General features: G+C 43.5%; 1 protein-coding gene across 4 annotated transcripts in view; it reads right to left on the bottom strand.

Annotated features, from left to right (window-relative positions):
• Window positions 1-21,436, bottom strand: part of KIF25 (kinesin family member 25) — a 64,788-nt gene extending 43,352 nt beyond the window's left edge. Inside the window, exons 1-7 of one of the 4 annotated variants that reach the window (XM_045008582.1) lie at window positions 21,099-21,433; window positions 18,450-18,515; window positions 11,508-11,630; window positions 9,362-9,500; window positions 2,359-2,462; window positions 1,881-1,969; window positions 39-81 (exon numbers count right to left, since the gene is read on the bottom strand). In XM_045008582.1, the coding sequence (XP_044864517.1) occupies window positions 39-81; window positions 1,881-1,969; window positions 2,359-2,462; window positions 9,362-9,500; window positions 11,508-11,630; window positions 18,450-18,515; window positions 21,099-21,254 (720 nt within the window). In that variant the 5' untranslated portion in view covers window positions 21,255-21,433. The other 3 variants (XM_045008583.1, XM_045008584.1, XR_006577714.1) reach the window with 3 other exon arrangements.
• Between the last annotated feature and the right edge of the window lie 4,633 nt (window positions 21,437-26,069).

Here is a 26,069-nt window from a genome sequence, read left to right as displayed (position 1 = left end):
CCGATTCTGAATATACTTTCATTATTAAACATACTCACATCATCAGTAGTATGTGCCACTTTTTCTGGAAGCTTTCTGTGCCTATTGTGGGGAGAGGGGGAGAGAAACAAAATAATTTTTTCATTCATCTTAGAAAAATGTGAACTCTCAGAATGTCTGTGAACTATGTAATTATCTAAACAATGTCAAGAATGAAACCTTAAAAAGGAATCGCTTAGAATTTTCACTACTTTTGTAGAAATATCATAACCATAAAGTAACTACATACTTTTTTATTAACAAATATAGCATTAAATTGCAATTAACCACAGTAATGGAGTTTATTTAAACAAGCAAATTTACAATAAATAAATTAAGAATAAAACTATATGCAAACCATTTCAATCATGCATAAACTCTAACGGCAATATAAAAACAAGTGGTGTTTGGTAAGAGTTTGCTTAGCAGATTCGACATTAGTAAATTCAACTAGACACTTTCTTTTAAACTATTTGATCTGATCCTCCAAACACTTGTTGACATAAATGATTTTACATATATTGCTAGTCCAAAACTGACTGAGTCTACTGATGTGTGTAAATTTACTCATGCTTGTAAGTGTTTGCAGGATGGGACCCTTAGTTTTCATACATTGTTTGATCACTGTTCCAGCACATTAAGACAAGTTAGGCTTAGCGATCATTTGCATGGCATTATCTATTTTGTTCTGCATTGCAATTCTGCAGATAAATGTATTATTATTTCACAGGGTACAGAAACAGTGATCAGGTCCCTTACAGGTACAAAAAGCATACATTATACAAAATTTCCTCATCAGGCTCCTGGAAATTTCCTGAATAAGTTTTTTTTTTCAATACTTAAAATGACTATATTTTGAACAGAGTTGGCAAAAAAGAAATAGGCTTTTCAAATATATTCTAAGCCAACAGGCAGATACACCAGCCAGGGAAGGTAAAATAGAGCTCCAAACTATTGGTAAACCCAAGGTTCTTTCCAAATGGCTACTTTTATTAACAGGAAAATTTAAAACAAGCAACTTTGCACTTACTAACAAACAACAGAGGTCTTTGCAGCTTTCAATAAGGGGAGGAGGAGAGGACACAAACTCATCTGAGCAGCCATCCTGGCTGCTTCCCCTGTGCTTTTATAGCCCCCATCACAGATCGGCCATGAAATAGGCAGTGGACCTGGGTTCTCTCTGTGACCTCTTACACGCTGGGCCTTAAGGATCACCTTTATACTTTAGGGCTCTTTCTCTCTCACACCCCCCTTCCCAAATTAAAGGTTTTAAACTGTGGTTTCTACTCTCGGAAGATCATAGTGTGGTTGGTGTCTAGCCACACACACAGCTCTTTTTTCTCTCTGTCTCACTTGCTATTTTAATCTCTCCCTTCTTCTCCTTTAGCCACCTAAGCAATTTCCTGCTTCTTACTTACTCAAACCTAATCCTGCCTTTCCTCTTCCATCCCAAAATGTGTTGGCAATTACAAGTGATTGCATAATGGGCTGGATTATAGGACCAAATACCCCAGTAGTGTAAGAAGATGCAACTCCACGGAAGTGAATGGAATTGCACTATTTATGTTGGCAGTGAGTCTGGCCCACAGTATCACAAAACAACACATGGAAGACAACTATTTTATTGAGCAACAGAAAAGTGTGAGATTTCCTTCTCTAATGTCACATTATCAATTTGATAGAAGAAAGCCGATGTTGGCAATGCCTTTACAATATATATTTTATAGTAAGATTGCAGTCTTCCCAAGAAACCGAGAAAATATTTATTTTCACACACATCCCCGCACACACACCCCACACTGTTCTCTCTGTACATCACTGTATGCATCAACTAAAAGAATAATATTTCAAAAGTAAGTTACCTATCTTGTGAGACTGAATGTCCAGAAGCAGTATCAAAAGGCAATAAGGGACGGATCCTGCAGTGCACTCTGATATTTCCCCTCAGTTCCTGGGATTATAATATAAAAATGTAATTAGTACAAACTATTACAAGAGGCCATGCATATAGGCTCTGGTCCTGCAAATACTCACGTTTAACTTTTTAAGAACATGCATAAGAGTTTGCAAGGGAGGAGAACTGAGAGACTAAGTTATGCTCCAAGGATTCTCCTTTTTAGAGCAATGGGCACAAGTACTATATTTAAAAGACATTTCTGATTAGGAACAGTATGGTATGACTTGCTGCAAAAACCAGATGTGCCTCTGTAAAGAAGCATATGGTACGTAGACAAAGGATCTGATACATCAAGTAGGAGCATATTCATTAGTTATGATGTTTGGGAAATTATGCATATAATTGCAGGAGGTCTCGATGGTTCTCTCATTATAGATACTCACAACTAAACTGTTGTGAAGTATTTTTCTCTTTTGTTTTTCTTGCTGGTATCTCTCATTAACTTCCTGTAAAGACTGCTCGAGATCAAATGCTTTTGTCTGGAATGCTGGAAGAAGAAAGCCATTTTAAAAACCCCAAACTCTTGGGATATACAGGTAGGATTTTCAATAGCACCTAAGTGAACTAGGAGCACAGTTACTATGGACACAAATACTGTACATAACTTTGAAAATGTTACATTATTAGACATACAAAGCATTCAAAGATCATTCAGATCTGCCAGTCCAATTAGGCCAGTGCTATTTGTCACTATGTGAGAGATCAGTGTACAGAGGCCATCTTGGGACTCCGGCTGTTTAAGCTGGTAGACATCAGACATGATGCAGTGGTGATGGGCTTACACTGAGCAAACGGGTGGTGATCTATACCATTCTTACCACCTCTTCTGCAGACTCATTAAGCACCAATAGTGGCATGTGCTCCCCTCCTATGCAGAGGAAAAGTGCAGAGGCAGCTGCAATCGTGGGTGGCTTCTTAAGGAGTTAAGTTGGAAATGGGGGAGTGCTCTAGCATGAACAGACAGGCTTTAACTTGCTCTTGGATACCCATGGAATGGCAAGTAGATAGAGTACAAATCTTTTGCAAGTTGCAATGATATGAAGTATTTTGAGAAAATACTTCACATGTGATGAAACAGGAGTCTGACTGTCCTGGAAAATGGAGTCTATACATATAATGAAGGCAGAAGAGTCATTACTTCATGCCTCTGCTAGTTCAGCTGAGCATAAATTTTCAATACAGTAAGAAGAGAATTAGACATGCAACTCATTTAGTGTGCTGCTAAACCCTTGTAAACAGAGCTGAAAATGTTCCCCTAAGATGCCAGAGTACACTTCATTTCTAGGATTTTATAGAAAGCTTAATCTTTTGAAATCCCATGAGAGTTCTCCTCACACAAACTGAAGAGGGATGGATAGAGCAGAGTAAAAGCTCTCCAACCTCACAGATGATTTTGTTTCAACCTAATTACATTCACACTGAAAGGTCCATGTGGCAGATGAGAAAAACCTGTAAACTGTCAAAGAAAGCAACCTCCCAGGAACCCCAGCAAGAAATCAAAGTCCCCAACATTACCCGAGGTGTCCAGTGACACAGAATACAGTACTCCACAAATGTGGCTCTAGAGTTGGACTAGCAATAACGCCACCAGGCAGTATTCACCTTTTTATAAAGAAGTTAATATTGAATTTTAAGATCTCAACATGACAAGCATGTAACTTATACTCCTGGCTAGGAGCTAAAAATCTGAAAACTTTAAACAACATTTGTCTTATATTGGAATTTCCCCAAATATTATTTTTGCCATTCCTAATCTGTACGCCCCACCCGTGAGCCTTGAGGTATTCTCCAGTATGCAAATTTCCGGGGGTACATGAAACTGTCAGCTGGAGGGGCAAGGCAAGACCCAGGAGCTGCATGAAGAATGGACCCTTTCTTGCATTCAGTAAACCTAGTATGCTTAGTTTGAGCAATCATTTGTGGGTTAGTGTTGGGTTAAACCTAAACAATAAGGGGGTTACATTTTTCATTTTATCCCTGGAAGCCTAAACAGAAACTTCTCTCTTTGGCCATATAAGATAGTAAAAAAATTAAAAAAAAAATATACACAGCAACACTCAATTCTTGTATTTTCTTGGAGAAACCAACAGAGGAGGAATTGTATTATGGAATTATAACAGTGACCACTGCTAGGCTCCAAGACATTTTCCATTATGGGCCTGAACTTGACCACTTGGCACAGCTCCCTCACATAAGATTTTCCAAGTGAAGCCCCTCATAGCTAAAGCATGATGTAAAAATCTCTTGTTTGTTTTATTCACTAATTCTCTTTAAGAACTAGAATTTAGGACTATTTTTTTAGCAAGCTGGAGAGCAAATGGTTTTAGTTATTGGAGGTGATCTTTGTGAGGTGATCTTCTGCAAGAGGTCTGGTGAACATTACAAGCTCTGCTCCACTTAATCTGTGCTTTAGTTTAAAAAAAAAATTCTAGTCCTTTTTGTTGTGAAAACAGAAATCAATCGTTAGCTTGTCACAATGGTTTTTCGAAGACAGATGATTCCTTGGGATCTGCATAAAACAAATAAAGGTCTACAACAAGCTGTGTTTATCCAAGCACTGAACAACCCCCTACCTCAAGTCCTTGCACCTGACAGCTGATATTTTCATCCATGGTTTCCCAACGCTCACTCCCATAAAAGGAATAAACCATTATGCCGCTCATGTTTTGTGAGGCTGTATATGCAGTAGAGATGGACCCTTTTAATGAAAGTGCCACAAAGCTCATTTTCTAACAGGCAATTACTTCTAAACCTTCCTTGTGAGGACTATTTGTTTATGTACCTGGCCATTTGTTACCATTATCATTTGCGTTCTCCTGGGAATCCTGCTTGTTTCCCCTGTGAGCTGCTCTAGAAGTTATTTCTTATTATTTCTTATTCATATTATGGTAGTGCCTAGGAACTCATACTGACATCCATTGTGCTAGGCACTGTACAAACATAGACTAAGACACCGCTCCTGCCCCTGGAAGGTTACTATCTAAGTAGACAAGACAGACACAGGGTGGGGAAAAGGGTATCCTGTACAAGCAGAATGAACACAAGTGATAGTTTGCAAACATCGTGTTAATGTCATCATTTTTCATCTTTTCTTCCCATACTGGTTCCAAATTTAAAAAATGAGGCCAATAAAGGCCAATGGAAATGGTTCCCCTACCTTCTAGGTTAGAGAGCCATAATACAGTATGCTTCACATCACTAGCCCTTTCAATGTTGCTGCAGTTATCTTGCAAGAGAGGTTGCATAAGAAGGCAAACATCAGTTATCTTTTCTAAATGATTAGCACCAGCCTGAGAAACTGGTTTTGTTGCACACTGTTTTAGTCTTAAGCAGATGCTATCTATAGGTTGTCAGATACTCTATTTGTCTGTAATACTGCTCTTTAGGATAGTGCATTTTTATACTATGCAGAGGTTTGATTTGCTTTTTAATCTCCCCACAAGAAACTGAGGGTGATTTGATACAAGCTTTTAAAGTAGCAGGTTTTTTTGTTTTGTTCTAATGTCAGAAGGAACACTTTGAAGGCACAGAAAAGTCCAGGAAGAACATTCATTTGGGCCCAAATCCAGCCCCTTCTCTTCCCCAGGTGCAGGGGACATCCCAGGCAGCAGAGCTGGTGAGGCTGGGCTATGCAAAAGTGGGCAAACACAGGATTCCAGGGGACCATGCAGAGAATGCACATCTCCTGCTTGGTGCAGAGCTCAGCTCCTGGGGAAGGAGGCCCAGAGTGACAGCGCACAGGGGGCAGGAGTTTGGCAGGCTCGGGGATGAGCTGCTCCACATCGTCTTCCATCTTCCCCACCACAGGAAGGAGGAGCCTGTGTAAGGAGACATGGAGGCTAATTCATAGATTGGGCCACTGTGGCTTCCATAAAACCTATCTACAGCTTACTGGAGTGGTGGAATAATTCTTCCCCCAGTTATTCATTCGGACAGGTACAGGGTTTAGAATTTGCTCCTTCATAACTGCTAGGGTTACTAACTTTCTAATCGCACAAAACCGAACACCCTACCCTGCCCCTTCTCTGAGGCCCCGCCCACTACATTCCCCCTCCTTCAGTGGCTCGCTCTCCCCCACCCTCACTCACTTTCACTGGGCTGGGAGAGGGGGTTGGGGTGCGGGAGGGGGTGCGAGCTCTAACTGGGGGTGCAGGCTCTGGGACTGAGGAAAAGAAGGGGGATCCAGGTTTGGGAGGGGGGCTCAGGGCTAGGGTAGGGGCACGGGCTTACCTCGGTCAGCTCCCGGTCAGTCCCTACCTGTCCTGGCACTGTGCTACACCCCGGAAGTGGCCAGCAGGTCCGGCTCCTAGGCAGCGGGGGGGAGGGGCCAGGAGGCTCCGTACGCTACTCTTGCCCGCAGACACCACTGCCCCCTCCCCCAGCTCCCATTGGCCACAGTTCCCAGCCAATGGGAGTGCAGAGCTGGTGCTTGAGGCTGGGGCAGCATGCGGAGCCCCATGGCCCCCCCGCCTAGGAGCTGGACCTGCTGGCCGCTTCCAGGGCACAGCATGGTGCCAGGATAGGTAGGTACCAGCCTGCCTTAGACCTGCAGCACCGACGACTGGACTTTTAATGGCCCGATCGGCGGTGCTGACCAGAGCCACCAGGGTCCCTTTTTGACCGGGCATTCCAGCCGAAAACCAGACACCTGGCAACCCTAGTAACTGCTAACTAGCTAAGCACTGACAATACTAGTTCTTCCATCTTTTGAAGACTATTCTGGGTCCACAGACACTGACGTGGCCTTTTTCAGACAGCATCTATACGATGGATTAAGTTAAAAAGTCTTAATTTTTCAGAAACTTGCCATGCATCACAAAAATGGCTTGATTGATATATGAGTCTCAGGAGGACCCCTGTCAGGCAGTCTGCCAATATTTTTGCTAAAATGATAACATCTACATTAACCAGGGAACTATGGTAATAAGGACAGAATAATGGGTCTGTTCCTGGTTTGGGAATTACTATTATTCACACTTCACATAGCAAAGATGGCAGTGTCTAGTTTTCAGATTGAGATTAAATACATCTAATAAAGGGCTACTCAGTTATTTTACAACTGTTTGAGTTCACTCTATACCCACCAGACTCGGCAATTCACATACTTGGAATGCTTTTTAACATTTCTTCTATGGGTATCTACCTATCAAGCATTTCAGCTTGAGCCTCTATTTTATGAGGTTAAACGGGTAATATATGATTTCCCTGGTATATATATTTGGGATTACTGCTAGTAAGGGATGAAGTGTACATCTCATGACAGTAATTCGGAATATATCTCTATGATAGTAAAGACTCTGTAACTGGCCCACCAATTTTATTTTGCTCTACCAGATGGACAAATCTCCAGGTAGAATCCGTTCCATGATGACCTGTGAAACTGGCCTGGTTCTTTAAGTTTAAGATACTGAGAGTGTAGTTTACTATTTCGTTCATACTGTTTCCCACCTCTATCTCGTTTAGTTAAGAGGGATAAGGGTATCTGACCACATACCTTTTGTATCATGCTAAGTTCCATTTAATTTGGGTCAAACAAATTTACAGCAAAAAAGTTCCTCCTACCTTTTCCATTTGCATTTATTTTAAAAAAATACTTTCGAATTTGTGTGCATTTGGTCAGTCTTTTGAGTCCTTCAAACTCAAATTTATCCTACAAGAATATTTTTGTGCTAATGCTGGGCCTCACTGGATATCTTTACTATTTACCATTATTAACATTTATGTAAGTGTTACACTTGAAAACATTTCCCATGAGTTAATAGCTCACCACTTCTTGACATCCTTGTAAATGTCACTGTTACATAAGGTCCCAATCCTGCATTGTGATCCACATGGGTGGAACTGCTGCACTCACACACAGCTCCACTGAAATCAGTGGCTGCACCCACACAGATTACAATGCAAGACTGTGGCCTAATTCAGAACATTAATATTTTATAGTTCCAGGTACATAATATTATAATTAATAAATTACAATAATGAGCTGAAAAATATAGGTTAAGAACACAGAGACTTCACCCAAGCACCAACATGGTATTTTGATATGTGTTGACGTTTCCCTTAGCTGCGACATCACAGACTGATGTGTTTTAAGGGATGTCAACAGCAAGACTAGAACAGGGCAGAGGACTTTGTGGGACATATAAAGAATACTTTAAAAACTAGTTTACAACACTGTATTTGTTTATGGGATAACTGCCCCACAGAGCCTGATAAATTGGAGCATTCAGCTTAATCTTGGTTCAATTTTCTACTTTACTCTCCACTACCGTATCAAAGTTGGTCTGTTTAATTGTTTTCTTCATCTTGGCAGTGGAGCTTTCTAATCCCATGCAGAGTACATAGTCTTTGTTTAATCCATCTGACTAATAGGCAAAAGTTCATTGGGACTGATCCAGCACACACTTGCCACTGTGCATTCTGATTGCTACCATTACATGAATAATCCCCCTGGAGTCAAATAAGCCCCAGACCTAACTGATTTTTGCAGCATAAAAATGGACAATTGTTTCTCATGTATTGCAGTACCTGGGGATAGCATTGCGAGTTGCTGAGTGGCCCACAAATTTCAGTTTTTAACTTTTTATTCCTCAACTTTGGATAAATTAAATCAGATCTTGAGGGTTACATTTTTAAAACTCTGGCCCCCAATCCTGCCATCAGATCTGCTAGCACAGACCCGTATGCCTGTGTGGGGTCCCACTGAAGTCAATGAGTTCTGAACATGTGCAGGAGTCCAGACTGGAGGCTCCAATTGCAGCATCAAAGCCTTGGTGAGTTTTGTGCACACAAGTACATGCTTTGCATTTATACATGTTCTGCAAGTCAAACATCAGCAATGAGTTTTGAAAACAATCTTTATAGTGTAATTTTACACAGTACCGTGTGTGTGTCTGTTTTTTAATTAAGAAGTATATTTTCCCCCTAAAACATAGGAAAAAAATTAAAAATCCAGCTTGCCCTATTTTCTGACATTATTCTGAGAAGGCTGAACTCTCCTGAGATTTTCCCTGGTGCAGTCAAAAGTACAAAGTTTCAGCTAATGTAACACATTTTTTATTTTACTATTCCAAAACAATCAAGATAACAAGCCTGAAATTTTGACATTAAAATGTTAGAACTGGGCCAACTTGACAGTCTAGTAGAAGCTGCAATCAGCACAAAAAATCGATCCAAACTATTGTCAGGCATGCTGCCCTGTGAAAATATTTCATTACATACATATTTTTGGTAGTACCTGCTTAAGGAAAGCCCACAATCTAGAAGCCTAAATGAAAAAAAAAACACCAAAATTTAAGTGACACCTGTGTCAGAACCAAACAAAACACACGAAAGAAATGTAATATCAATGTTACATGTCTGAACCATAAATGCGGGGAGCCTTACTTTGCATAGCTTCATTCTGCAGCTGGATGCTTTGGACAACAGTCAAAACTTGGTAAAGAGAACTCTTGCACTGATGTTGAAAGTCTCTTGAAAGCTCAAGAGCAAATGAATGGAGATTCTTCAGGTCTCGCTTAAGTCTCTATGCAATAAGCAGAAAACAGCATCTTAAAAAAAGATGTAAAAATAGCAGTCGGAGAACTGATAAAATATCCATAATGCAAATAATTATTGTCCGGTATCACAACCAAGAAGAACGTTTATATTTCACATAATGAATTGGTTTATTTAAGGACTGATCTTGCAAGATGCTGAGTCATCTCATTTCCAACTGACTTCTGCAGGAAATTTCATAGCAAGTGCTCAGACCATCACTGCATCAGGCCCTAAATGTGGAACAAAGTATCTTTTTTTATTGTTTTAACTAAAACCAAGACACTAACAGTGTGTGATGCACATGCTTATGAATCACATATACAAGTAATTTTAAATACAAATACTTAAAAATAAATAATAGTTATTACTATATTCTTACTTTGCACATTTTAAATACTTTGTTCAGTAGCTACTAGCTCATCCTCAAACTTTTCTAGAATTTGCCACTTCTTCTGATATGAAAGAAGATGCATTTTACAAAAATCTGATTCCTTTATAGTGTAGGATACGATGGTTTTTATTATTAGAATACATTAATACAATGTATATTATGTTAATATTCAATAGGTGTTAAGAGCACCCAAAGTATCTTAGACAGAGTTAAAAATTGAAATAAGTAAAAATAAATGAAATGCAAGAGAGAAGTGTGGTCTGACTGTAGGACCTAGGGGCCAGGAAATCTCCTTCTAGGCTCTTGGACAAGGCACTTAACCAATCTGTAAAATGGGATTAATAATGATTTACCTCGCAGCAGTGTTGTGATGGTTAACACTTTCTAAGGCCCTTTGAAGATGACAAAGTGCTGAGCATTGCTCTGTGGCACTTTGATATTACTAGTACTACATAGCCAGCCTTTCACTGTGAATTAATTATGTGACTAATTTTTAATGGTAAGACAATAAATTGTACTGAAGGATAAAAAAAAAAAATCTGCTGCAGCTTTACCTCCGAAAAGCTACAGACCCACACCAGGGTAAGAAAACCAGTGTTCTAGGAATACAGGTAATTTAGAATTGTATTCCAGAGAGCTTTTGCCTCTTGTAACACATTTATCTCCTTGTTGATAGAAAGCCATCACAGTCCAAATGTGTTGCATCCCAATCAGCTGTGCCATTCTATCTAACCTAAAATTTTAAAATAGTATTATAAAATTTTCTATGAAGGGTCATTCTAATAAGATTAGCACACTTCATTTATTAAACACCACATTCCTCTTTTCTGTTATTTCTCCTTTAAAGACAGTTCAGATGCACTGCTTTTATACAGGTTTTAAGCATCAACTCAGAGACTCATGTTCCTCTAAAAAAGCTGACATCTGCAAGTGTCCTTGAGAGAAACCCACAGCTTTACGGCCTGTTTGCAGTCAGTATCTTTTAACAGAGGTATAACACATTTTAATATAATTGGGTGGACAGCTCTGGTGTTTTCATTGCCTTGAAAATATTTTAGCTCCTGTAAAACAAACTTACACTGACCAATCAAATATAAATAGACTGCTCATGGGTTCGTTCCCACAAGCCCATCACGTGGGGAACTGCTGATGAAGTTGATGGGAGTGTCACATGCAGAGGTTTTTAGGATCAGAAATTAACAACATACTTAGGCCTGGTCCACACTAAAAAGGGGGTTCGAATTAGGGTACGCAAATTCAGCTACGGGAATAGTGTAGCTGAATTCGAAGTTCTAATTCTAATTCGAACTACTCACCCATCCAGACGCGGCGGGGTCGAACTCCGCGGCTCCCCCGTCGACTCCACCACCGCCGTTTGCAGTGGTGGAGTACCGGAGTCGACCGCGGCGCTTCCGGAGTTCGAACTATCGCGTCTAGATCAGATGCGATAGTTCGAACTCCGAGAAGTCGAACTCACCGCGTCGCCCCGCGCGGTGAGTATGGACCTGCCCTTAGACTTAAAATGGACTGTTTCTTTTTTAACATATTTTACGACTGCTTCAGTGCACTGAGTATCTCTGCATTATTACTAAGATTCTTTACCTGTATTGCTCCATAAACCTGGATTATAACAGAGCTCGTGCTTCTACACAAGTTCTGTTGCTTGTCATGAACAAAGTTGAGCTGTGCCACTTCATTAGTGTCTCTTCCAATCAACCCTCGAAACTGTTAAAAAAAAAAATCGGAGAATGTCACTTTGAAGATTCACAACTCTGTAAGTGTATGTTTTGGTCTAACATAGGAGATTTCTACATTAGCACCAGCCTGGGAGTAGAACACAGGCACCCAAATGCCATCTCTTAATACAGTATATTCCATATTTGCAGTAGTGAAAGAAGATCAGTCTGTGAAAACCATACTTTAAAAAATAACCGAAGTTTATTTTTTATCCATTACAGATAAAAAGACAATGCTTCATCAGCTTTATGGAGGAAAAAAAGTTAATACAAGTCACTAACTTTTACAATAGTTTTCCTTCAAACTATGAAAATGAAATATTAAAGACCTTAACCAAATAAAACTAAAACTAAAAAATGGGAGTGAAGGCTGTAATGCTCTTCTTTTCTAATCCCAAACAAGAGGGCTAATTATTGCAGTGTTTGTCAATTAGCAGATGACATTAAAAATCATACAAACGTTCTGAAGTCCATAGGCACAATGGAATAGGTTAAAGAAGGTGGTTCAGCCTACTCTCTGAATTGCCAAGCTTATGTCACTACAGTCGAACCCATTTATCTCGACCTCGGTTAACTTGCCAATCCTATTAAGTCGACATTTTACAAGTGGAACCGCCAAACTCCCTCTTTGTCTTATGGGTTTCTCATCCGTTATGTCGATTCGCCGAACCCTAATATCTCGAACCCGGCTCCCCGCGTCCCCGACCCACCGTGTCCCCAGCCGCCCGCTCCCTGGCTCTCCAGCCGCGCGGTTCCCCAGCCGCCCGCTCCCCGCGTCCCCAGCCGCCCGGCTCCCCGCGTCCCCGACCCACCGTGTCCCCAGCCGCCCGTCCCCGCATACCCGGTCCCTGCCCGTCCCCGCCTACCTGGTCCCCGCTTCGCCTGCCGCCCGCCCGGCTCTGCTTCGCCAGTCCCCGCTTCGCCGCCCGCCCGTCCGCCCAGCTCCGCTTCGCCGGTCCCCGCTTCGCCGCCCGCCCGTCCGACTCCGCTTCGCCGCCCGCCCCCGCATACCCGGTCCCTGCCCGTCCCCGCCCGCCCGTCCCCGCATACCCGGTCCCTGCCCGTCCCCGCCCGTCCCCGCAGACCTGGTCCCCGCTTCACCTGCCGCCCGCCCGCCCGGCTCCGCTTCGCCGGTCCCCGCTTCGCCGCCCGCCCGTCCGCGCTTCGCCGCCCGAGCGCCCCCGCATACCCGGTCCCTGCCCGTCCCCGCCCGCCCGTCCCCGCATACCCGGTCCCTGCCCGTCCCCGCATACCTGGTCCCCGCTTTGCCTGCCGCCCGCCCGGCTCCGCTTCGCCGGTCCCCGCTTCGCCGCCCGCCCCCCCCGCATACCCGGTCCCTGCCCGTCCCCGCCCGTCCCCGCAGACCCGGTCCCTGCCCGTCCCCGCCCGTCCCCGCATACCTGGTCCCCGCTTCGCCTGCCGCCCGCCCGGCTCCACTTCGCTGGTCCCCGCTTCGCCGCCCACCCGTCCGCCCGGCTCCGCTTCGCCGCCTGCCCGCCCCCGCATACCCGGTCCCTGCCCGTGCCCACCCGCCTGCCCGTCCCCGCATACCTGGTCCCCGCTTCGCCTGCCGCCCGCCCGCCCACCCGGTCCCGCTTCGCCTGCCGCCCGGCCCGCTTACCGGGTCCCGCTTCTTTGGCTGCCCGGCTCCGGGTCCCCGTCCACGGCCGCCCGGCCCCGCTTCCCCGTCCCGCTTCGCCGGATCCTGCCACGTGCAGGCACCGCGGTAAGGGGGCAGGGAGGGGGTGTTGGAGAGAGGGCAGGGGAGTTCAGGGGTGGGGGGGGGATAGGGGTTTATCTCGATCATCAGTTATCTCGACGCTTTTTGGCAAACCCCTAGGCCGGCGACATAACAGGGTTCAACTGTATAAACACCTTCCTGCTATTATTTCAGTTGTGTTTTATATTGGATTATATTTCCCTTGGATTTTCATTTTTATTGAAGCAATTTAATTAAGTACTCAGACCTTGATTTACCATTGTGATACTCCAGTTTTACACCAGCAGAACTCCACTGAAATCAGTGGAGTGACATTTGTGTAAACATCAAATAATACAGTGGTACACGAGGCCCTCAGTTTAAAGTGGCCAAACCAATTTTTTTTTAGGATGTATAGAAAATTTAATATTGAAAATTTTAAAGTGTAAACTTAATCCAAAAGCTAGAAGAAAAAAATTGATTTTGTAACTGAACTGAAACTACAACCTTTATTATATTGAAGATCACTAGAAAATGAAATCTATGCAGAGAACTTGTGAAATTCTGCAGAGCAATATCCCTCATAATATAAAAAAACAAGCACTTTTCAGTCATCACCTTTGTTTACAGGCATTCTTGGCACCACTTAAGCTAGCTAACATGTCTTATTCCAATTCCGCCCCCCATAACCTGTTGACGCCTGTCAGTTCTTAACTAGTATTTGTACTCTTCTTTCTTATTTCTAAAGTGCACTTGTATCTACCATGGAACTTGCTTTCCAGTTAATTCAATCTATAAATGAGTTGTGGCTGCAGTTCCCAGTTGTTTAAATTAAGATAGCAGGATAGAGTGCAATAACATCACTCCTAGTGATAATAAAGAACTAAATCCAATGAGACAGTGGATTGATTTAATTCAGTTAATTTGCCATGACAGTTATGGTGGAACCAAGGATTCAATTACAGCTGACACACGGAAGACAACAAGAGCAACATGATGCTCAGTGAACTTCTGTTGTCAAAACAAAACAAAAACATAAATAAGAATGATTTATGCTCTCCAAAAAAATCTTGTACTTATCCAAGCAGGGTGAGGTTCTCAAAACTTTTTCATAGTATGGACCACATATTAATAGAAAAATTGTCTTCCAGAGCAGAATCCCTCCTATTCAGGATTGCAATAATGAAATAGGAGGATCCACCCAAACACATAACATCCCTGGAACAGCTACAATTGTTTACATGATAAAGGAAGGCAGGAAAATATTTAATATTTTAAAAAAATCTTATTTTAATTAGATGTAATAACTGGCAACAAGGAGGAGAAAAAGAACTAACAGCCCAAATCCTCAAAGGTATTAAGGTGTCTAATTCCAATGGATGTTAGGTGCCTAAATACCTTTGAGAATCTGGGCCCAGCTTTCCACCCTCTCTAAGGACTCCAGGCACCACAGTTTGACAACTGCTGGAACAGAAGATCACCTAATTTTTCACCTTTACTAGTACTCTCAAATCACTGTAATCAATTACTCTTTTTACATGTAAACAATTGGGAGCAACAAGTAATATAGGAGGCAGAGAGAGATTCTACTGCATTTTGAAGGGTTGACTCCTCTTTTGAGAGTGCTCAAAAGATACAGGTAAATATAAAACTCCAGCTTAGAAATACCCCATGAGAAAATCTCCATTCCTCCATATCTTAGCACAAATCTTTCTATGTTAATATTTAAAAGGATACTCACAAGGTTTTTTGATCTGAAAGTCATCCAGTCTTTAAGCACTACCTAAAGTACAGCAGGTCAGAACTTTTTGAAAAAGGCTACCTGACACTAGAAATATAGTAGAATGAAAGCCACATGATTGTCCATGGGATGCACAAAAGGTACTTTATAAATTCATATTTTTTATTATAGACTTGATTAGCCAGAAACTGTGACAGCTCCTATATACTGATCACATGGCATTTTTTCTTTTAGTCTATTTTATAAAAGGACTCCCAGGATTCAAATCTCTTAGGTGCCATTTTTGCAAATGCTTATGCATGTGCTTCACTTAATGCACCTATATAGTCCTACTGAAGCAAACGGGACTACTCATATGCAAAATTAAGCACATGAATAAATCTTTGCAGGATTTGGGGGTATGTTATTCAGAATGTTTGAGGTTATTAAAATTAAGAGCATTTTAAACATTTAATTTAAATTTTTGCTACTAATTTTGTTTGTTTTATTTTTTCTATTTTTCTCAGGGTGGACAATAAAAATAGTTTGGTCAGTTTCGCTTTTTCTCTATAGTCAGTTTCTATTCAATTTCACTTTTAGGTTTTACCTTTATTAGAAATACTCCCATGACCTTTTCTATACAAATAGTTTGCTCTTTGGATTTATCATTCCCCTGAAGTATTTGCCACCCAGAATTTGTAGGATTGTGTTAGCCCAGGAGAAGCTGAAAGTAAAACAGACTACAAATAGAAGAGAAACTGACCAGTTTACTTGCATTGTCCAAAATGTGGCCCCAATAGATCCATGTTTGCAGACCTAGGTGTCCTCATGGAAGTAACTGCAGGATCAGGGCACTAGTAGGAGGCAAACAAAAGCAAACTGCATGAAGTAATAAAATAAAGTAATACAGTTTTTAAATTTTCAGTTTTAATAATTTAAGATATTAAGAACAATACCAGTAAAGAACTAATATTTTTAAATATTTTTTCTATCTGAGCTTATCCCTCCACGTATATGGTTCAAGCAAAAACAAGAAACATTTAGAAGAAACGTTTATTTTGTTTTGTTTTTTAGTGGAAGAGAATTCAATTTTCTATGCTATTCAAAAATGACCCCTCCAGTACAATGCTGGCAAAATAGTAAGGTTATTAAAAACATGATTGATTAGGAAAAAACAAAGGACTAAAGTGTGGCTTTTTCATAGAATCATAGGACTGGAAGGGACCTTGAGAGGTCTAGTCCAGTCCCTGCACTCATGGCAGGACTAAGAATGATCTAGCCCATCTCTGACAGGTGTTTGTCTAACCTGCTCTTAAAAATCTCCAGTGACAGAGATTCCACAACCTCCCTAGGCAATTTATTCCAGTGCTTAACCATTGACAATTAGGAAGTTTTTCCTAACGTCCAACCTAAACTGCCCTTGCCGCAATTTAAGCCCATTGCTTCTTGTCCTGTCCTCAGAAGTTAAAGAGAACAATTTTTCTCCCTCTTCCTTGTAATAACCTTTTATGTACTTGAAAACCATTATCATGTCCCCTCCCTCAGTCTTCTCTTCTCCAGACTAAACATGCCCATTTTTTTCAGTCTTCCCTCATAAAGGTCTAGAAACCATGACCCAATCATTTTTGTTTTTCTTCTCTGGACTTTCCCCAATTTGTCCACCTCTTTCCTGAAATATGGCATCCAGAACTGAAAACTATACTCCAGTTGAGGCCTAATCAGTGGAGAGTAGAGGGGAAGAATTACTTTTTGTGTCTTGCTTATAACACTCCCATTAATATAGCCCAGAATGATGTTTGCTTTTTTTGCAGCAGTGTTACACTGTTCACTCATATTTAGCTTGAGATCCACTATGACCCCCAGATCCCTTTCTGCAATACTCCTTCCTAGGCAGTCATTTCCCATTTTGTGTGTGTGCAACTGATTAGTCCTTCCTAAGTGGAGTACTTTGTATTTGTCTTTATTTTGTGTTCGTCCTATTTACTTCAGATCATTTCTCCAGTTTATCCAGATCATTTGCAACCCCTCCCAGCCTGGTATCGTCCGCAAACTTTATAAATGTACCCTTTTGCCTTTATCTAAGCCATTGATGAAGATATTGAGCAGAACCAGATCCAGAACTGGGCCAGTTAATACATGACACACTAGTGCAAACTAAATATAAAACTCTCTGATGCAGACTAAACACCATGTAGACAAGTCCTCATACGGCTTTAGCTCTGGAGGAGGGTATCTTGTTTACAAGACACATTCTTCCCTCTGATGCATCTTACTATCCAGAATGGTCTCCATATTGTATGCTTGAGAACAAAAGGGCAGTTCAAATTCCTAAGAATACCTTCACTAAATGCTACAAAAGACAATAGAAATATATTTCGCTGAAATAAAGTACAGTATTCTTTTGTGTACCCAGCAAAAGTCAGCTCAGATGCACCATCTGGCTTGCAGTCAGGACTTATTTTTTTAATTAAACCCAATTTCATCCAGCAGAATTAACCAAGACACAGTGAGGGCAAGTGGCTTTCCTGAGGTCACACAGCGATTTAATGACTCAGCCTGGATTAGAACTTCTCAACTGACAGTCATTATTACCTCTAATCCACACAGCCAGTCCTGGTCTTGCACAACAAATAACTGCTCAGATTTCTTTTAATCTCTAGAGACCCAGATTTGAAGAGGCAAAATATTATTTATGAAGACTGTTCATTATTTCAATAATTGCTCCAGAAATAGTTGTCCCTTCTGATCAGCGGTATGATGAAAGAAAGTGGGTTAGTTTAGCCATAGCTAGGCTTTTCCAACTGCGTATATGATATTTGTTTTACTCCCTCCAACACAAGACATGTATGTAGACAAATATCATGAAGACACTGAATAGAGCATCTTTGACAAGCCCATTAATTATAAAATGCAGGTTCCTGAAACCTACTTATGGCCAAATAGAAAAGAGTGGCCTCCTTTTTGTGGGTGTAAACTGCACCCCCAAAATTTGCACCTACATTTTGCACGTCCAGTTCAACTACAAGCAGAAATAAGGTAATTCAGTGTGAAAGTGCTCAAATTTGGTATGCATGTTTACTCTCCCAGTTCATTTTTGAAGGCGTGAAATTACAGGCAAGTATTCTAGTATTTGCACTTCTGACTACCTGATTTGCACCTGCAATTAAAGAAAGTGTGAAAATCTTGCCAGCAAAAATTTGTGCTCACAAAAAGTGATGCTGTGCCCCTGTCCTTTGAAATTTTACCCCACAGGAAGATGACACAATTTGAAAATGAGAAGAAGGATTCCACTTCTTTTTTTAGGTGGTGGGTTTTAGCTCCAACTCATAAACAACATGAATACATCCCCACCCACTTTGCAAGAGATTAAACATGCACAATATAATTACCTCTGCAAGTTTCAGATGAAGAAGAGCATTTTCTGTTTCCAGCACAACTATTCTTTCTTCTTTAGCCTGAAAAAACAAGAACTGATAGGCTAGATTCTGCATCCTCAGCAATAAAACTGAAATAATAATTTCGGAATGCAGTCAGACCAATAATCTTTTGACAATCATAGACTTATTATTCAGCATCACGACTATTGCAGTGTAAGAAGTTGGTGTGATAAAATATATTTTACCTTAATATACATTTTTATAACCACTTAGGATAAATAATTCCCATTTATTAAATTGTCTAGTTACTGGTTCTCACCTTTTTTCAATATTGAGACCTACTTTCCCATAGTGGTACTCCCTTCCAACCTAGCTGGGTTAGCAGCTTGGGAAAGTGTCGGTGTTTACGACACTATGACATCTGTTTGCAACTCTGCTGGGTGCGATGCCCCCTAGGTTGAAAATCTCTGAGCTATTGTTTCAGGCTGTCTGCAGATTCATGCAGGCATCACTGCATCAGTGAAAGCTCTGCTCTCCTTTTCAAGATAGTCTCCGCAATCACAAGGCTAGAAATATTTTTTAAAATAATGAAAAGGGTAAAAAAAAGGAGGGTCACTGCAGCCCGCTCATGACCACCAGATTGAGAACCCTTAGTCTAGTCTTAGTCATTTTAAGCAAAGTAAGCTGTCATGGGATAAGAGGGAAGGTTCTCTCATGGATTGGTAACTGGTTAAAAGATAGAAAACAAAGGGTAGGAATAAATAGTCAGTTTTCAGAATGGATAGAGGGGGGGGGAGCTGGGGGCAGCAGGACGCAGCCGGGGACTCACCAGGCAGCAGCAGGAGCCCCAGGGCCAGAGGTCCAAAGAGCAGCAGCAGCAACCGGGCCAGGAGGCAGCTCACATGGCTCTCGCAGCACAGCGCAGCGCCCCCCGGCGGCCGGGAGGAGGAATTACAGGCTTCCCAGGCAGAGCCCATCAAAGCTTCCCTCGCAGGGAAGCTAGTTAACAAGCGGTTCTAAAACCGCTTCTAAATTTAACAACGGGTTCGCGCGAACCGGTGCGAACCCGCTCCAGCTCACCCCTGGATAGAGCTAAATAGTGGTGTCCCCCAGGGGTCTATACTGAGCTCAGTCCTATTTAACATATTCATAAATGATCTAGAAAAAGGGATAAACAGTGAGGTGGCAAAATTTGCAGACAATACAAAACTATTCAAGATAGTTAAGTCCTAGACAGACTGTGAAGAGCTACAAAAGGATCTCTCAAACCTGGGTGACTGGGGTCCATGGTTTAACTAAACCTGCTTATTTAAACCCAGCACAAGTTTGTGTGTAGACAGTCCTGTGGCTCAGAGAGCCACAACCTCCCTTCTGGTTATCCCACTACTCTCAGGAGGGATCAAACTTCACCAAATCTATATCCAATGTAGAAGTACCTCCATGCTGGCTGGTGCAGGGTGGGAATGGGGGTGTCACTATACCCCCAACCCAACCACCTGAGCAAAAGAGGGTCAGTAGCCACTTTGCAAAGCCTACTTCTCCTCCCACGTTGCTGCCTATGATGCAGACAGCTGGCACAAGGGTGTGTGCACCCTTTTATGCCTCTGGGCCAGTGCACTGGACAGGCCAACATTTAACTCAAAGGAGCAGCACTGATGGTTTCTTAAGAGTCCAAATTCACGGCCATGAAAAACGAGTCATGGTCCATGAAATCTGGTCTCCCTGTCACGAAGTCACTGAGCAGATGCCAGAGAGTGGCAGCTGTTGGCTGGATGCCCAGCTCTGAAGGTGGTGCCTAGGGTTGCCAACTCTGACTGAAGCGATTTCAAGAGAATTTCTTTTCCCAACATGACATGTCATTTTCTTGAAAGATCCTATTAAAATCTCCCAGATTGCTTTCAACAGTCACCGCGACATTGATGCTGATTCCAGGGGACTCCAGGCCAACGCTGGAGGGTTGGAAACCCTAGCGATGCCCCATCGGCAGCAGCAGTGCAGACGTAAGGGTGGCAATACCCTACCAGGCCACCCTTACTGCTGCGCTGCTGCCAGCGGTGGCTCGGCCTTCAGAGCTGGGCTCCCGGCCAGCAGCCACCGCTCTCCAGCTGCCCAGCTCTGAAGGCAGGGCCGCCGCCAGCAGCAGGGCAGACCTGAGGGGCGCAGTACCGCAACCCCCCCCCCCCGCCCCGCTCCGCTCCCCTTTGGGTCGGGACCCGACAATTACAACACTCTGAAACTTCAGCTTTAAATCACTGAAATCGTGACATTTCCGCGGTTTAAGCGCCTATGACCGTGAAACGGCCCCAACGGACCGCGCGCTCCGCAGGGCCCTCCCCGCCCCAGCAGCCCAACCAGCCCTCTGGGCACGGGCCCAGGAGGCAGCGCGTGGGGCGGGGGCGGGGCGATGACGTCACCGCCATGACGCACTCAGGACGGCCCAACCCCCTGCAGGGAAGGGGGCAGGGCCACCGGTTCCTTCCCGAGCGTTGGCCCCTGCCCGGGCGCGGGCCGCACTCACGCGCAGCTTCTGCTCCAGCTGCCGGACCCGCTGCTGGGCCACGAGGCCCGGGCTGATCCCGCCATCCGGCCGCATCCTCTCTCCCGTCCTGCCGACGGTCCCGCTGCGCGCACCCTACTCCCCCACCACGCGCAAAGAATCACTTTGAATCGACCAATCAGACGCTGGGACGGGGCTTCGCTTCGGTTGCTATGGGGACAGCGCTGTCCTCCCTCCCACCGCACTAGGCAAAGACTCTGATTGGCTGGAGGAGGGCCAGGGAGCGTCTGACAATACCAGAACGCTCTCCGAGTGCTCATTGACGAGCGTTAGGGAGCGTCTGCCAAGGCCCTCGCTGGGGCAGCAGCGGAAAGCAGGGATAAGGACACTTGAAACGCTCGGCCTCCGCTCAACCGAACCTGTTGCACGTAACATGCTCTCTGCTCCGTCATGAGTGACAGCCGCAGCCTGCCAATCCAACCGCGACAACGGCGGGGAATTGGGCGGGGCGATGGGGCCTTCTCCGCAGACAGGGCAGCGTGCCCGCCGTCGCCTAAGTTCCGCAGCGCACGCGCCATGGAGCGGTGGGCTGTGCGGCCCCGGAGCCAGCCGGGCGCGTGACCACCAGCTGCCGGCCCGCGCGCGGGGGAGCAGGTGCCCAGCGCTGGAGCGGGGCCGCGCGGCCTGGCGGGAGCAGGGGGCGCCGCGCGAGGCCCAGCGTGGTTCTGTGCGCCCGCAGGGGGGCCCGCTGCCTCCCTGGAGTTAGGACTTGGAGAGGAGGTGGGGGTGGTTGGTGTCCTTGATCTCCAGACTGTGGAAAAGTGACCGGGGCTCCTAGACCATCGCTACAATACTACACATCACCGCTGTGTTGTGGTCAGGGGAGAGGGGAGTGCCAGGCTGTTGTGAAATAATCAGTACAGCTCCCTCCACCCTGCCCTGGGAGTTTTCACTTTTTGGAGCTTGTCCCACACAAAGAGCATATTTGTGCCTCAAGCTACATGACACCAGTTAAAAGCTCTGGTCATGTCACATTGACAGATGTTAACTGATACTAAAAAATATACTTTCAGGTTATGACTCCTCACTTTTCCTCAGTATGTAACATGAGGTACTACATTGCATGCTACAACTAACCGGTTCATAAAGCAAGTCTCTCTCTTTTTTTAAAGACTTACAGCTTTCCAGTTCACCGGTAAAATGCAGCAGAATCAGGGAAACGAGAGACTATATAAAGTTAAAAAAATTAGGACAAGTTTTAGCACCACAATCTTTAGTCCGACATATTAGTGAGACTAGGTACTATGCTTTACTGGACCAATTTCTGTTGGTGAGACAAGATTTCAAGCTTACATGGTTCTCATAGAATCATAGAATTCAAGATCAGAAGGGACCATTATGATCATCTAGTCTGACCTCCTGCAAGATGCAGGCCACATAAGCCGATCCACCCACTCCTTTAGCAAGCGACCCCTGCCCCATGCTTCGGAGGAAGGCGAAAAACCTCCAGGGCCACTGCCAATCTACCCTGGAGGAAAATTCCTTTCCAACCCCAAATATGGCGGTCAGCTGAACCCCGAGCATGCGGGCAAGACTCTCCAGCCATACCCTCTGGAAAAAGGTTAAGAATATCATATCATTGACCCATTGTACTATTTACCAGTGTGGCACTTAATTGACCTATTGACTAAGCCCGTTATCCTATCATACCATCTCCTCCATAAACTTATCTAGCTTAATCTTAAAGTCATGGAGGTCCTTCGCCCCCACTATTTCCCTCGGTAGGCTGTTCCAGTATTGCACTCCCCTGATGGTTAGAAACCTTCGTCTAATTTCAAGCCTAAATTTCCTGACTGACAATTTATATCCGTTTGTCCTCGTGTCCACATTAGCACTGAGCTGAAATAATTCCTCTCCTTCCCTGGTATTTATCCCTCTGATATATTTAAAGAGTGCAATCATATCTCCTCTTATCCTTCTTTTGGTTAAGGAAAACAAACCGAGCTCCTCAAGTCTCCTTTCATACGACAGGCCTTCCATTCCTCGGATCATTCTAGTGGCCCTTCTTTGTACCCGTTCCAGTTTGAATTCATCCTTCTTAAACATGGGAGACCAAAACTGCACACAATACTCCAAATGAGGTCTCACCAACGCCTTATATAACGGGACTAGCACCTCCTTATCCCTACTAGAAATACCTCGCCTAATGCATCCCAAGACCGCATTAGCTTTTTTAACGGCCACATCACATTGCCTACTCATAGTCATCCTACGATCAACCAGGACTCCGAGGTCCTTCTCCTCCTCCGTTACTTCCAACTGGTGCATCCCTAGCTTATAACTAAAATTCTTATTAGTCATCCCTAAATGCATAACCTTACACTTCTCACTATTGAATTTCATCCTGTTACTAATACTCCAGTTTACAAGGTCATCCAAATCTCCCTGGAGGATATCCCGATCCTTTTCCGAGTTGGCAATACCTCCCAACTTGGTGTCATCCGCAAAGTTTATCAGCCCACTCCTACTCTTGGTTCCCAGGTCAGCAATAAATAGATTGAATAAAATCGGACCCAAAACCGAACCTTGAGGAACTCCACTGGTAACCCCCCTCCAGCCCGACAGTTCCCCCTTCAATACTACCCTCTGCAGTCTCCCCTTTAACCAGCTCCTTATCCACCTCTGGATTTTCATTTCGATCCCCATCTTTTCCAATTTAACCAGTAATTCCTCATGCGGTACCGTATCAAACGCCTTACTGAAATCCAGATATATTAGATCCACCGCATTTCCCTTGTCTAAAAAATCTGTTACTTTCTCAAAGAAGGAGATCAGGTTGGTTTGGCACGATCTACCTTTCGTAAATCCATGCTGTAATCTATCCCAGTTGCCATCGGCCTCATGCTCCGTAACCACTCTCTCTTTTAAAATTTTTTCCATGATTTTGCATACTACAGATGTTAAACTAACTGGCCTGTAGTTACCCGGGTCACTTTTTTTCCCCTTCTTGAATATAGGAACTACATTAGCTAATCTCCAGTCAAACGGTACAATCCCCGAATTTAGGGATTTATTAAAAATCATCGCTAACGGGCTAGCAATATCACTCGCCAATTCCCTTAATATTCTAGGATGAAGATTATCCGGGCCCCCCGATTTACTTCCGTTAAGCTGTTCAAGTTTGGCTTCTACCTCAGATACCGTAATGTCTACCCCCATATCTTCATTCCCATCGGTCCCTCTATCACTATTCCTTAGCCCTTCATTAGCCTCGTTAAAGACCGAGGCAAAATATTCGTTCAGATATTGTGCCATTCCAAGATTATCCCTAATCTCCACTCCGTTTAAAGTTTTAAGCGGTCCCACTTCTTCTTTCTTGGTTTTCTTCCTATTTATATGGCTAAAAAACCTTTTGCTATTGGTTTTAATCCCCTTCGCTAGGTCCATCTCCACCCGTCGCTTTGCCTTTCTCACTGCTTCCCTACATCCCCTGACCTCAATAAGGTAGGTTTCTTTGCTGATCCCTCCCATTTTCCACTCCTGGTACGCTTTCTGTTTTTTCTTAATGACCCCTCTAAGACGCTTGCTCATCCAGCTCGGTCTAAAACTGCTACCTACGAGCCGTTTTCCCTTTCTCGGGATACATGCCTCTGACAACTCCTGCAACTTCAACCTGAAGTAACCCCAGGCGTCATCTGCCTTTAGATCCCTAAATATGTTAGTCCAGTCCACTTCCCTAACTAGTCGCCTTAATTTAGTAAAGTTAGCCCTTTTGAAATCGTAAACCCTAGTCTCAGATGCAATATTGATTATCCTCATTTATTTTGAAACGAATTAGCTCATGATCACTTGAGCCAAGGTTGTCCCCTACAACTATTTCCTCAACAAGGTCCTCGTTACTCACCAAAATCAGATCTAAAATGGCATCCCCCCTCGTCGGTTCAGCAACCACTTGATGAAGGAATTCATCAGCTATCACGTCTAGGAAAAGCTGAGCCCTATTATTATTACTAGCATTTGTTTCCCAATCTATATCCGGGAAGTTAAAGTCCCCCATGATCAAGCAGTTCCGATTAGTATTTACCTCCTTAAAAACATTAAAGAGCTCTCTATCCGTCTCCAAGCTAGATCCCGGCGGTCTATAGCACACCCCAATCACTATCCCGGGTGAGACTCTGGTAGTTTTCTTCCCCAATGTGACCATTGCCCAGACAGACTCCGTATTATCCATTGCATTGCTAGTTATTTCATTACATTTCACCTCATTATTGATATACAATGCTACTCCCCCACCTTTACCTTTGCATCGGTCTTTCCTAAACAGCACATACCCTTCCATACCTGTACTCCAGTCATGGCTACCGTTCCACCATGTTTCGGTTATTCCTACGATATCCGGTTTCAATTCTCGGACCAGGAGCTCCAGTTCCTCCATTTTATTACCTAAGCTTCTCGCATTGGTGAACAAACATCCTAATTTTTGCTGATGGGCTCCTCTCACTCTTTTCACCCAACTCGGTAGGGACACAGTACTACCAGTATGACCTGTAGATCTGAAGAAGAGCTCTGTGCAAGTTTGAAAGCTTGTCTCTCATTAACAGAAGTTGATCCAATAAAAGATATTACCTCAGTATCCTGGGACCAACATGGCTATAATATCATTGTGTAATCTGGCATGTCAGTTGTACAACCAGCTCTATGCACTTTGGTATATGATAAACAATCTTTCATTTGCCTAACAGCTTTCCTCAAGAAGAATCCCACAGTGCTTAACTGATTTGTAGTAGGAAATCACTGATAGAACTATGGACCCTGGGTGTTATATGCTATGCAGATAAAGGCACAGTTCATTTGAAGCTAGCATTGTGTGCCAGTTTATCAAATCCAAAAGAGGTGCCTGAGGTAAGACAAGTTAATTTGACATAACTCGTCTGGCAACAGAAACCAGAGTCACAACTAACATAGATTTTATGTTCAATTAAAGACCAACACGGACTAAAGTGTTCTTAAAAGAGCTCACTGATACCTTGTTGGTGACGGAGGTGGAATACTCCAGACTTGTCATCCTGGGAGACTTCAACATTTGTGTTGACAAGCCCATAGGTACAAAACTCCAAGCTCATAAAGAAACTAGC

The sequence above is a fragment of the Mauremys mutica genome, chromosome 3 (assembly GCF_020497125.1).
Source record: "Mauremys mutica isolate MM-2020 ecotype Southern chromosome 3, ASM2049712v1, whole genome shotgun sequence".
In the NCBI taxonomy this organism is placed as follows: Eukaryota; Metazoa; Chordata; order Testudines; family Geoemydidae; genus Mauremys; species Mauremys mutica.
The sequence above is the reverse complement of the archived record's forward strand: the minus strand, read 5'-3'. Positions and strand labels throughout refer to the sequence as shown.